General features: G+C 40.1%; 2 protein-coding genes across 2 annotated transcripts; both read right to left on the bottom strand.

Moving 5' to 3' along the window:
- Positions 1 to 303: 303 nt before the first annotated feature.
- On the bottom strand, positions 304 to 1,359 carry LOC133923075 (uncharacterized). Its single transcript, XM_062368527.1, has 3 exons — positions 1,341 to 1,359; positions 436 to 725; positions 304 to 351 (listed from the first exon to the last, which is right to left on the bottom strand). The coding sequence occupies exons 1-3, from the start codon at positions 1,357 to 1,359 to the stop codon at positions 304 to 306; spliced, it is 357 nt and encodes a 118-aa protein (XP_062224511.1).
- Positions 1,360 to 2,166: 807 nt separating this feature from the next.
- Positions 2,167 to 12,213, bottom strand: LOC133922131 (uncharacterized). The gene is made up of 14 exons (XM_062367324.1): positions 11,770 to 12,213; positions 10,752 to 10,861; positions 10,092 to 10,154; positions 9,822 to 10,002; positions 9,608 to 9,712; positions 9,400 to 9,527; positions 8,677 to 9,238; positions 8,153 to 8,218; positions 7,925 to 8,001; positions 6,136 to 6,417; positions 4,861 to 5,179; positions 4,614 to 4,763; positions 2,883 to 3,419; positions 2,167 to 2,610 (listed from the first exon to the last, which is right to left on the bottom strand). The coding sequence occupies exons 1-14, from the start codon at positions 12,118 to 12,120 to the stop codon at positions 2,422 to 2,424; spliced, it is 3,120 nt and encodes a 1,039-aa protein (XP_062223308.1). The 5' UTR covers positions 12,121 to 12,213; the 3' UTR covers positions 2,167 to 2,421.
- Positions 12,214 to 12,961: the final 748 nt, after the last annotated feature.

Below are 12,961 nucleotides of genomic sequence, written 5' to 3'. Positions count from 1 at the left end.
GTTTTTGTTGTAAATTATTGAAATCAGTTGTATGCTTAATACTTGTAATATAAATGCTTATCACTCGCTTTTTATTAAGCTATGTTGTGATGTACATGTTGGAAAGCATGTGGTCCAATCCTTGGGTACAAAACACGTGCCGGGACTACCCGAGCGGTATTCTGTTTAATTGCTAAAGTCATGATCGTGTCTGATCGACTTAGTGATTAATTAGAATACTGTTTGGACGGTTCCCCACACAACATCATGAAGCAAAGTACAACAAAATTGGGATCAAAGCAGGAGCTGGTGACGGAAAAAAGACTAAACTGCATTGTACCGAATCCCCCACGCCTTCCCATGCCGACCGTCCTGCATTGCACAAATCACAACAAATCAAGAGAAATGATTTAGAAAAAAAGATTAGTGAAAGTGAGCACAGAGCGAGAGGATCACCTTGTAAAGGTTGATCTTGGTGATCTGGTAGGAGACGTCGCGCCAGGTGGTCTTGGCGACCTTGTACCCGATGCCCCGACTAGGTAGGAACTGCACCATGTCGAACAGGTTCTTTTTCTTCCTCCTCTTTGCCTCCTTCGCCACAGCTTCTGCTACCGCACCCTCCATCGCCGGCGCTGTGGTGACGCTGGTGCTCATGGCTCTTTGTGCCATCAGCGGTGCGAATCTGAGGGAGCGCCGGAGCAGGCCCATCGCTCGCTGCGCCACGGCCAACGATAGACGAAGGGGATCTCGATGCGATCACGGGAGGTGGCACCCGAAAGGGGAGCCGAGGACGGGGAGGGTGACATGAGCTCCGGTGAGTGGGCGGGATAGGCGGCGGCCAGTGAGCTACGGGCTAGGGTTTTGCTTGGAGTTTACGGAGATAGCAACCGAGGTGGGTTTGGACTTTGGGTAGATCCGGGCCGCTCATGTCTCCATCGTTTGGACTGACGGCATATGTTTTCTCTCTCCATTTCTCACTTGTGAAAGGAGAAATGGAAACGTTCTAATTTCTGAAATTCTGATGGTTCGATCGGGGGTAAAAGTTGTACCTAGAAACAATTTATTTAGAATTAGTAAGCGTGCACGAGCAAGACTTGTGAAATCAGTAATCGAGAGAAGCATGCCGTAAACTTGCTCAGGAAAGAACTCTCTGATCTCCTCTTATAGTACTGTGCAGAAAACTGCGATGCTAAAAGCTAATGACTGGACGCTTCGTATGTTGACTTGAAATATGGAACTACATGGACGTACTGTATTCACAGACCCCTAGTAAGCAGAACGTACAATAAGGAAAGTCAAAAAACCGTATGATTAGGCATGTTCTTCCGCATTGGTTCTCGCAAAGTTGTCTGTTTACATACCGTGGGTTTTCTCACCCATGCATTACATACGGGAAGGAAATGAATTTTACAAGAAAACCAGTTATCAGAAAGTTCTTGCCCCTAAGCAATTGCCCCTAGGTAAATCTTAACATACGGAACTGATCAACATGAGTAGACGGTAGAGATTATTCGGATCAGCTACAATTGACAATTGATGAATTATATAGGAGTATAGATTAATGTCATCATTCTCGATTACAAACTGGCCTTTCGATTGAAAAAATATTACAAACTAGCCGTGAAATCCGGACCAGAGATTACATATGTCGAAATACCATGGGCATAAAAATTTATGCTGAATGTATTATGACAGAAGATAGATTTTCAAATATTTTGGTGATTGATTTACCTAGCTGTTTTATAAACTTGATTTTGTTTTCTGAGAAGGAAAATGGCATGGTGTCAGTGAACATATTGTTGCATTCCCAGCGAGAGCAGATAAGCAAGTAATGGCCACTAAATACCAGGATTTATTGAACTTTAATTTGATTTGCCAGATAGACTTATAAATAGCTATGGAAAATAAAGTCGGCACTGCTCTTCTATTGCTAACAGTACAATTAATTGACAGTAATATCAGAACGAAACAAATGGTAGGCCTACAATTAATTACAGCACACTAGTTGCTAACTTGTAGCTGTGTCTAGCTGATCGGCTGATCATTTCAACGGGAAGAGCAAAATAAATCCTACTAGCCTGTTAGAATTCCGCGAGGATGTGCTCTTATTGATCAGTTTAAGCTTCTTTTATTCCCTTTGTGGTTAGGTAAATAATAGATATTAATGGTAAATTGCACGAATAAATATGGTAAAGATAAAGAAAGGAATTGAAACAGAAAATATAACATGTCTAAGGGCCATACTCAAATAGCACAACACACCCAGGATCAGAGCAGGGCTCCTATTCTATACACAGCCAATTGTGGCACCATGCTATCTTGATCCACCTACTCTTGCCTACACTGAAGCCATTTTCTAGGCATGCTTCAAACACAGGAACAAAAGTAAACTATATACTAATTTTAAAAAATAAATAATAAATCAAAAGAAAAAACCAACAATCACGGCTTTCTGAGGGCTGATGCAGCTCCCATTATTACAGCCATTACAATCCCAAGGCCTGCGCCAAGTGACGCACCTACAGCAGCAGCTGTAACAGAGCTATCTCTTTTGGGGGGCCTCTGCTTCTCTTGCAGAGACGCCGCTTTCTCTCTCGCCAGATCCAGCGACAATCTCTCGCGAGCAAGATCCTGTACAATCATGAAGTACTCAGAGTTACAGATAAAGAGGAATAAACAAACACACCTTCAAAGTGCAACAAAGATCTTAATCCTAGCTTCATAACCTGCCAAAAATCACAGATTATGGAATGCTGCCCTTCTATTGGAAAGCTGCTATGCGATTTTGCAATAATAGAACCTTGGTGGCAAAACCGATGGAATGTGTGGGGTGTACATCATACTATCAAGCTTAAAGTTTCTGAAAGGTTTATATTCGAATATAGAAAGCTACAGAAACGTACCTCAAATGCTGGTTCTTCATTATCGAGGACTACTTGGTGTACAAGTTGACGAAGGGCAGTAACGCCCTCCACATGCATAACAATGTCCTTCCTCTGAAATGGTGAGAGTGCAAAGTTTACAGGACGATAAACAGATCTGTCTGAATGATCCTTGTTTGCCAAATTTCCAGTAGTTGTACCAACGGGTTGCAAACTATTTGAGGCACTTGGCATTAGAAACGGGGAAGAGTTAACAACTCTCGTCGTCTCAGGAGAAGCTTGGTATGCTTCCATAGCTGAACTGATCAATGTGTTCTGCTCATGTGCACTGACAGAGAATTTGTTGGTTATTGCAAGTATCCAAGGAATGCCAAGAGCCTTGGCTTCATTCAAGAGAAGTGAAAGAGCAGGCTGAGGCTGAGAAGTGTTGGACTGGTAATACTGTGGAATTCGATGTGCTAGGTTATGAACAACAATAACAAGATCGGTCTTCCTGCTGACATCATGTATTCCTAACTGCAATTCTTCTTTGAACCGCATAACCTCTGAAGGTAGTTCCTGATAGAAGATAAGTTCATAATGAGTACTCTTAGGGGTTAGATATTCAGGATATAGACAGAAAACTTCTGAGACATCTACTCCCCACGTATCATAAAGGAGTTCACCAAAAACTAAACAAATTACTCTCCATGTATTTACTCTGTGTTCTACCATGAAAACCAAAATTTTTCTTTCTTATAATAACAATACCGACCAGTTGCATGTTTCAGAACTAGTGCAAGGTATCATTCCAGTAGAATAAGGATCGTACCAAGAAAATTAGAGTCAAAGCATATGGATAAACACTCTGGTCATAAGAGCAAAACTTCTAGGCATCGAGTGATACAAAAATGGAACAAAACATACTTTTTCAGATAGTGTTTCTGCTTCGTACATCTCTATGTTTATTTTCCGCAGCTACAATACTACGACTTTAGTATTGCACTCTTGAGTAGTGCAGCCAACTCACAGTGCAGTTATATATTAAATAGAGTAGAGGACAATACAGTTTCAGACCTAGCACAGCACATAACATCTTCCTAGGCAAACTTAAATCAAGTCCCACCACCATTTTAAAATGGTTCAGGTCATACCAAGTTAATGCTAGATTCTTAGCTGAACAATTTCAAGAGTCAAGGCAAGACAAAAGAGCGTAGTGTGTCAAATTAAAATACGAATGCATAAGAACCAAGGTAGATCACTCTTCAACCCAAGAAAAAGAAAAGAAAAAACTTTTATTTCGTCAATTTGAGTTGTGGGCTGTGGGGTCAGCCTAGCTGACAAGCATTTTAGTGTCTGACTTTTGAAGAGCTCAGTTTAAGGGATTCCTCTAGGTAAAAATAGCCATATGGATTGTTTCTGCTAGAGAATCAAGAACATAGCGGTTATACCATGCTTGCTAGTTGTGCATGTGCATAGCACACTTGCATAAAAACTCAGATAGATATACAAACTGTTGAAAACCTATCATAATTTGTATTACTTCACACATTACATTTTTTCATTGACAAGCAAAAATATGATAAAAACAAGGAAAATGATTAATTTAGACTTTTCTACAGAAAATGCCTTTTCATCATAAAAAGGTGTGCCATGTCACAGGGTAAGAGCAGGCAAATATTTACTAAACTATTCAGGTGTAGAAGTGGGTTGGGATGCATAATATTGCAAGATAAGAAAAATTGAGTAGAGAACAAACAGTAACAACAGTACCTGCAAGTTCACTGTTGTCGAATCTAAGTAGCACAATCCATTTGATATTCCCTTTCCATGCAGATCTACATGTATGCATTCAAGAACTGCACTGTTTCTTTCTTTAACTTGTCCTAACATTGCTTTGAGCAAGGATGTTTTACCTGCCCCCTACACTCAAATAGATCCCATGGTTAGTATTTCCATGGATCATCAGAAAATAAACATATTACAATAACAGCCAAAGTTATCGTCCTTATGGAGGTACCTCTAGTCCAAGCAATCGCACTCTCCGGGTCCTAACGTAGACCTCTTTACAAATGGTTACAAAATCACTTGTCCCATATATGAGAAAGCCATTCAAACCCTTGCAGCAACCTTTATCTTCAAACAATGACTCAAAACCAAAATCTGGGCTTGAATCAACACCTGTGATTACAGGAACCATGAAATCCTCACTAATGTAATTTGGAGGCTGCTTTAGTGGATGGCCAACAAGAATCCGCATTTTTTGCAGTGTAGGTTGCACTTCTTGATTTGATGAGTACAAAGTGCCTGATGGTACAGTTTCTATAACTGTTGAATACCTGTATACGATAACTTCAATCAAAAGAATGGAATACTTACGAATATAACACTGTGAACTTTGCAAGCCTAAGTACAATCAAAAGTGCAAAACTTGTGGTATGCAGTATCCTGTCAATCAAGTGCAACATGCAAACATCAACAAAGCTTCACTAAAATAAAAGGTACTAGCCACACTTCTCCAACACAAACTTTCTTTATGATAAAACCAGAAGTACAAAACTTTCAGCTAATGTTCAGGATGTATGGTTTCAACATTCACAAAAGAAAGCATGTTGTTCTCCATTAGTAACTCTAGGTTCATATCGTATGTGTTCAAACATATATGTAGCTGGGTACAATGGTATCCAATACTTAACGTCACATATCTGCTATCTATGGGGGCATCTGTATGCTGTAAGCCATACCCAACTGAAAAGTCTAAGAAAGTTGAATGAACTGGAACTACTATCATGTCTTGGATAGACTTATTTGTTTAAAAGCAACATACCAAATTGACAAGTTGCTGGTAGTTGATAGTTTCTCATTCTCAAATGTTACATTTTTTGGGGGCTCAGATGTCACTTTTGCTTTGTGTTAATAGAAACTACTGGCTTCTTCTCATATGGCCATTCAGTTAAGTGCAAAATGTGGCTGATCTTGTATACAAATGTTGCAATTTATTGTTAAAAAAAACCAAATTTGCACATATTGTTGACTTAACCCTTATATTTCCTTAGCCTTACAGATCATATACATTTTGCAACATAAGTATGTATGAAATCTTACTTGAATGGCAGTTCCCAAAATTTGGGTAAATACGGAATTTGCACATGACAAAAGGCACAAAAAATTAAAAGGAAAAAAAACTATGTTCACAAAAAACTTATAGTGAAACCCAACTACATGCTTTATAAAAAAAGTAGATTTGGCTGACCTTTATAAAACCTGTAAAAATATTGCACAAAATTAAGCGTACCAGTTTCCATTTATCTGAGCCTGGAAAAGAGTGCACATATGCAGGCCATGCCCAATTATATCAACTTTTAGCGGCTCAGCACTTTTACCACCAGGGAGTCCATTCCATCCAAGAGGAAGAATAGAAGTGGCTGTTCGAATAACAGGACGCTCCACGATATGACCAAGTTCAACAGAATCAGCGGCCGTTAGACCAAGTAGTTCTTGTAGATGTGAAAATTGTGGTAATTGCTCAATGCCGGTAAAAATGGGGGCATTTGCACTCATGCACAAATCATATATTCTGCATAAATAGGACAACAACATTTAGTTGTGGGTGGTTATTTGATTTCAATGAATTTGATTAAATATATAAATGAAATGCTTCCATACTCCATCAGTAATTAAAACCATAAAAAAGAAAAAAAGAAAAAAAAAGAAAAGGAGCATAATTAAAAAAAATGACGGTGCAAACAATTCACAACAAAATAGTGAAATACTATCACACAGAATGATATGCAGCACAATTTTCATCATTCTCAGAGCTTCTTCATTAATAAATAAATGACAGTTCCTTATTCCTTAAAGTTCACTCCACCATATCATCCTCATGGTCAAAATAGACAAATCCTCTCTTGTTCTCCATCATTTATACACGTCCTGTGTCTGCCTTACCATGTGCCCAGTTTTGGTTCAATCCGGTCAAGTTTTTACTTCAATTTATTAATTAAAGATGTATACACGATTTCTTTTCCATATTATGTATTTCAGAAAAGACAAATCTTATTGTATGATTAGATTATGGTCAAATCTTATTGAATCTGAAATAAAATATACCCAAACCAGACAGTTTCTGAGGTAAGTGGTAAAGGTTGACGATTTTTGTAATTTAAAACCAGAAAACCAAGCCCTAGTAGCATCCGTTTCAAAAAAATGAGCACTTAAATAAAAGTCCCACTAACATAAAGCCAACCATTGTTTTTTTTAACTTATCTAACCTTTATAGAAAACTAATGTTTGCACATAACTTAGGGGTTGTTTGGTAGAGCTCCAGCACCAAGAATTCTTGGAGCTAGTCATCCCTAGCTTCAGAAATTCTTGGAGTTCGAGCTGTGAGCAGATCGAGGGTCTTTGGTTTAGGCATCTTATTCTTATTTTGGACTGAAAACAGATATTTATACTATTTTATTTTATCCTACAAACTTCAAATCCTGCATGGATCTCTGAGCTGGAGCTCTGCCAAACAGGGTCTTAGTATTTCAAGCAATGCAAATTCCTTTTGTTTTCTACCAACACTATAGCCCTTTATGCAGAATCCATGTATGATTTAAGATTAGAGAGTGCGATACATTCAAGGTCATGTTTGGTATGAAGATGAAAGTTTTGAGTAAGATCATGTTTAGTATGAAGATGAAAGTTTTGAGTAAGATCCTGTGTGACTGAAGGTGAAAGTTTTGGGTGAGAACTAAAGCCATCTCCAGTGAGAGATGGAAAGCAAACCATGGTCCTAGCTGGCACTGGTTTGATTCGACTCATACCACTGGAGGACACTGAACCATAAACATGGTTCAAACCATAGCAATAAAAAATAATAAAGCTTGAGCAAGCAGGCATACATGGGAGAGAGACAGAGACAAAGAGAGAGAAGTTTTGCTTTTTTGTTAATGTAACGTGGGACCCATCAATGATTCAATCCACTGGAGGCATAAAAAGCAAACAAACCATGGCATAGGTGGCCGTATGAATCGAATCATCTACTGGGGATGCTCTAATTCTTGTTGAAAGATAACCAAATAATGAGAAGGTCTTACTTTTGGAACCGAGCCCTATAGGATTTCATTGAGTGTGATTGCAAACGCTCCCTTAACTCCGATATAACAGACTGCACCTGCACACACCTTTGCCAAAATAGAGCAAGGAAATGAGTATACCCAGTATGGTAAAATATTCAGAACAAAAAACTGAAGAAAATGGAGCATGCTTCATATCTTTTTTTTCAAATAACAAAGGAAATGAGCACTGAAATAAGAAGCTCATACCGATGTCATCTTGGAGTATTCAGAATCTGAAAGTGTATTGACTGACGCATCTCCCAAAAGATAAAGCTGAAAACAAGAAAAGTATTTTAACATTGACAGAAGTTGAAGCTCTACCCCATTTAAAGAAATGGATGTATTGTGAGACATTAGAAAGGCCCTTTTTTAATATGGATAAAATATGAACAAAATTTAATCTTTTGAGATTGAGAACATGTAGTGTGGCTTAGTCTTGGAGTCAAATTAGAGCAAACATACACAAGATACAGGTATATTCTTATCTATCTGTTTAGAGATGAGCCATGGACAATTTGCTCGTATCATGTGACTGGGAAGTTTGTCTGTGACAACAGACTCTTTTATATGCACAGATGTGCTTCACAGACGAGGGTGTGTGCAAATATATAATATCTCCCCTACAGAATTACAATTTAAGACATCAAGGGGCAGAGGATATTATGCCAAACAGGAGCTAAAAATAAGATTGAACGACTGGAGTCAATAAATTAAGGAAATAGGTTACTAACCTCACCAAATGGCACATATGAAGGCAAAGAAGGTACTCTACTCCAGCGCTTAGAACCCCCAGCTTCAGATGCATTTATTTTCTCAGTCCTATTGTATTCTTCAGTGCGCTCTCCATCTTTAACAGATAAAACGGTAAGAGCAATTCCTTCCGAACCTTCTTGAATCTCAAGAGATTGTGGCTCTTCTTCAGATTCATCAACCTTTGATTGCAAATAACTATCCAATTGAGATGATGCCTTTCCAAAAATATTTGCTTGTTTCTGGAGTGCACTTAAACTTTTCCGCACCCCTTCCAAGGGAACGAGTTTTGAAAGTCTCCACATAGACTTTTGAACTGGACCAACACCTAGAACAAGTTGCTCTCCATTGTTCCCTTTGGGCCTTTCAGAACTTGTCTCCATATTATCTTCAGATTTTGCATCAGTTCTATTTACAAAAGATTCTTCTGGTGTTTGGGCATTGTAGTGGTGAAAGTATGCTGGAGATAGAAGACGTGGCACCAAGTCTTCAGGGATACAGTAGGATTTGAAGTAGTCCTGCCATCCTCTTTTGTGAACATAACTACCAAAAGAAAAACAGGGGGGTTAAGAAGAAATTTTGATTCTATCAACCCTGTTACACACCTCACTCCAGATAAAATAAAGTTGCAATAATTAATAGTATTTCAAATAATATTATGCTCAGTCAAGTTCAGAATTCTGGCTATATCTAAAGAAACTTACTCTCTCAAGGCAGCATTCCCAACAGGTGGCTGAGAGAACGTGATACACTTCACCTGAAGTCTGTTATGCTCTTTAGATGGAGATGATGCAAGAACTCTCAAGATTGCAAGTGCAGCCAATGCAGCTACCTGCAGTAGTATTGGGGATGGCGAGACATATGAGCAAATAATAAGGAAAAAGATGTTATAAATTGTATACATGTGCCTACCGCTCCACCAAGTGAATGTCCACAAAGAACAAGTTTCCTATTCTTTTTCTGTGCAAGGTTGTATAGTTCCAGTGCTGGAATTCCCTTGGCACGGGCCAAGAAACCCTGTATGATATTTTAAGTCAGGCAAATCCTAACCATGTTGCTATGTGATAAACAAGATCAACTGATTCAGCAAGCAGAATTTTCAACAATTGTTGCAGCTAATTCATACTCGGTGTGCTGCGGGTTTTGATTTTCTCAACTTCTTTGATGTTTCTCGATAAGATTTCCCAAACTTTTCTTCACCCTTTTGAGAATCATTTTTTTCAGAGTCAGCAGAAGAAGCCAAATCCTGAGCAGCATCCTCATGAAATATGGTCCCTTGGAGTATATTCACATCAGCAATAACATCTCTGTAAAGGAAAAATGAAGACTTGATGCAATCATATCATGGCAAACATCATAACCATTTCACAGTGTAAAGTTCCGAATAAAATCTTACTTGTATTGCTTTGTGCCAATAAATGTAGCAAACAGGGTGTCACCAGCCTCCGCTAACAGATACCTACATGATTTCAACATTAGCTAGAATGCTAGATTTTGTATCAACAAGTACAGAAAAACATGTGAAGATTGCCATTTTTTGAACTACTTGAAATGAAGCACGTAAAATTGAAAAAAATATAGAGATTGTGTAAAGATAGGCACTGCAAGATTCGTTAATAATGTAGTAGGCCACTTCATAGGTTCCACCTGATACGTAGTATGCAAGAGACTTCATATGAAACAAGTAACACCCCTGGACCAGCAAGCCTGGTAATGCTGGAACTAGTCCCACATCCGCTCATAATCAAATAAAAGAAGAAACCGGTAAATTTCCCTTTCCTCTCAACGGGTGGCCTTCATATAACACAGTCAGAACCACTTTATGGTATTTCCAGAAAGGCTTATCAACTCCATGCATGTCTTTAAGATCTCAGATGAAACAAGGACTGTACATGGTTACTTGGTCTACTAGAGACTGGAGTTGTACAAACAGTCGCTGTCTTGCAGTTTATTGTAGTGCTTGGTTACATTTGTAAAGAAGCAAAAAAAGAAGCACAAGTTTCAACAAATATTTGCACTTCTGAACAAAAACTAAAGACATTAGCTTTTGGCTTACCGATGTGGTACGTGATCCAAGGATGGTTGAACACGCTCCAGAGACACAATGTTCCCGCCAAAATCAGATTTGAACTTGTTGATATATCTCATCATCTCAGAAACAGGCCTCTGCTAGAAAAAAAAAGTAGACTAAGTGATAATACAAAGGAAACTGAACTCTATGAGAAAAATTGGAGTACTCTCAATATTACTACTGTCCTAGCCAACGATTTCTTTTCTTCTTCAGATTGACAATGTTTGTGTTTTCCAACCATAAAGATAGAAGAAAATATGTAACATCTGTTGGAGCATTCAGTAAAATAACAGGGGGGTGAGGCGTGAAGAGAGGATGATCACACATATTGCAAACAGAGAGGAGGATACTCAAATCTAAATGGTAAAATGTGCAGTAAAGCATACTAAAAGCATCCAGGCATCCAATGCAATCCAATTGAAACAATTAGTGGGGCCGAGGTGTCAATCATACCCACATTAAGAAAACCTCTTGAACTAAGTTCCATAAGGTCATTGAAAATAGCAGACAGCAACACAAACACAAAATAGTTTGGAAAATGGTGGAGCAATTTTTCTCAGGCTAGGCATCCATTTTTCCTGTTCAAGCTTAAACATCACTTTTCGAGACTAGGAATATGAGATGAACCATATCAAGCAACCACCTCATAGATGCTGCTACCTTTTTCCAGGGAAAAGCACAAAATGACAAATGCCATATCAATGGTACATAACTGTTCCAAGATGGTCATGGTGTTCTTATATTTGGTGGAAAGCTATGTGCTCATTGCATGGTAGCCACTTGCAGACATTTCCCTAATCAATCAGCCTCTGAACGTGCTAGATATGAACTGGTGCCGCATTCCGCCACATGCAACATTTCTATCTCTTCAATCAGAGGTTAGCAGCACCAGCCGCAAATGCATGCCCAGATCTACCTATGTGGCCATCGGGAATGGATGGGATCGAATCATCAAAAGGTATATGCAACGCGCGAATGGGGCGTGAGCTGGGGACCAACGGACCTTGTAGACGCACTCGGCAAGGACCATGGCGCAGAGCAGCTCCTGGAGCTCGGCGACGGTGTCGACGCGGACGGCGCGGCAGAGCTCGCGGAGCTGGCGTCGGCGGCGCTCGAACTCCTCCCGGAACATGCGGTCCCGCTGGCGCCGGCGGTCCCCGGGCCACGGCCACGCGGGCGGCCGCGGCGGGGGCCAGGGCCACCGCGGCGCCGCCCAGGGCGGGAGCCGCGCCGCCTGGTCACGAGCCCACGACTCCACGCGGCTCGCCAGCGCGGCCGCCATTGGCGAGGTGAGCGATCTGTCGCGGCGAGAGGGAGAGGAGGAAGAGGAAGGGGAAGTGTGTAGGATTCGCATATGTGGCGGTATATCTGAGGCCAAGCAGTCTCAATCCGGATTGATGGGAACAGGACGACAGCCGCGCCGCGGTATATCTGAAGAACAAATTTACAGGGAGGTTTTGAGTGAAAAGGTTCCATCCTACACAGGACAGCATCGATCTTATTATTAAAGTGGTTGGTCAGTGGGGTAGTTCATGGACTTAAAAGTATTTCTTTGAAATGAACTTAAAATTTATTGTTTGCTAGTACGGACATGGACTCCTCTTCGTAAACGCACACCACGGAAGAAAGGAATCTGATGATCTTGGCCGCTACACAACACCATTCCCAGTGGTAGCTAGCTCCGGTGGAGCGCTACCCGTCCGAGTTTGATCTCTGGATTCGGATTCGGGTGTCTCATCGGGATTTATTTCTAAAAATAAATTTGCAGGGATCCTCAGGCGTCTATGGTCCTCAAGGGGAGCGACGCGTCCGTCGTTAGCGGAGCTGGAATCTTCGTGAATCTCTAGTAGACGTGTGTTGGTATAGGTTTAGTTTTAGCGTGCGCTCTAGGGGGTATGTTGGTGTGTGTGGGGTGTTGTATGCGTTGTGTTCGGGCGTTCGTTCAGATACTACAACTTATCCCCCAGGTCTGAGGAATAAATAAATAAAAAAACACCATTCCGCGGGCTATACGATGGGAGTATGATGGTTGATCTTTAAATGTAATATGATAAGTTGATTGGTGGAGTTCGATATTGATGATTTAAAAGTTTTGATGAAAACAAATCGAAAACTCTTGCAATCACTACATCACTATTATGTGTTTATCAACCATGTCAAAACACGGTTGGAGAAGTATAATTATACATAGCAAG

Source organism: Phragmites australis, chromosome 6 (assembly GCF_958298935.1).
Source record: "Phragmites australis chromosome 6, lpPhrAust1.1, whole genome shotgun sequence".
NCBI lineage: Eukaryota > Viridiplantae > Streptophyta > Magnoliopsida > Poales > Poaceae > Phragmites > Phragmites australis.
This window is presented reverse-complemented; position numbering and strand designations above follow the sequence as displayed.

Coding starts and splice junctions, on each gene's coding strand:
- LOC133923075 (XM_062368527.1), bottom strand. Junction 352..435: donor CCAAGATCAACCTTTACAAG/GTGATCCTCTCG, acceptor TGTGCAATGCAG/GACGGTCGGCATGGGAAGGC.
- LOC133922131 (XM_062367324.1), bottom strand. CDS start 12,120: ATGCGAATCCTACACACTTCCCCTTCCTCTTCCTCCTCTCCCTCTCGC. Junction 10,003..10,091: donor ATTGGCACAAAGCAATACAA/GTAAGATTTTAT, acceptor TTTCCTTTACAG/AGATGTTATTGCTGATGTGA. Junction 9,713..9,821: donor CAAAACCCGCAGCACACCGA/GTATGAATTAGC, acceptor AATATCATACAG/GGTTTCTTGGCCCGTGCCAA.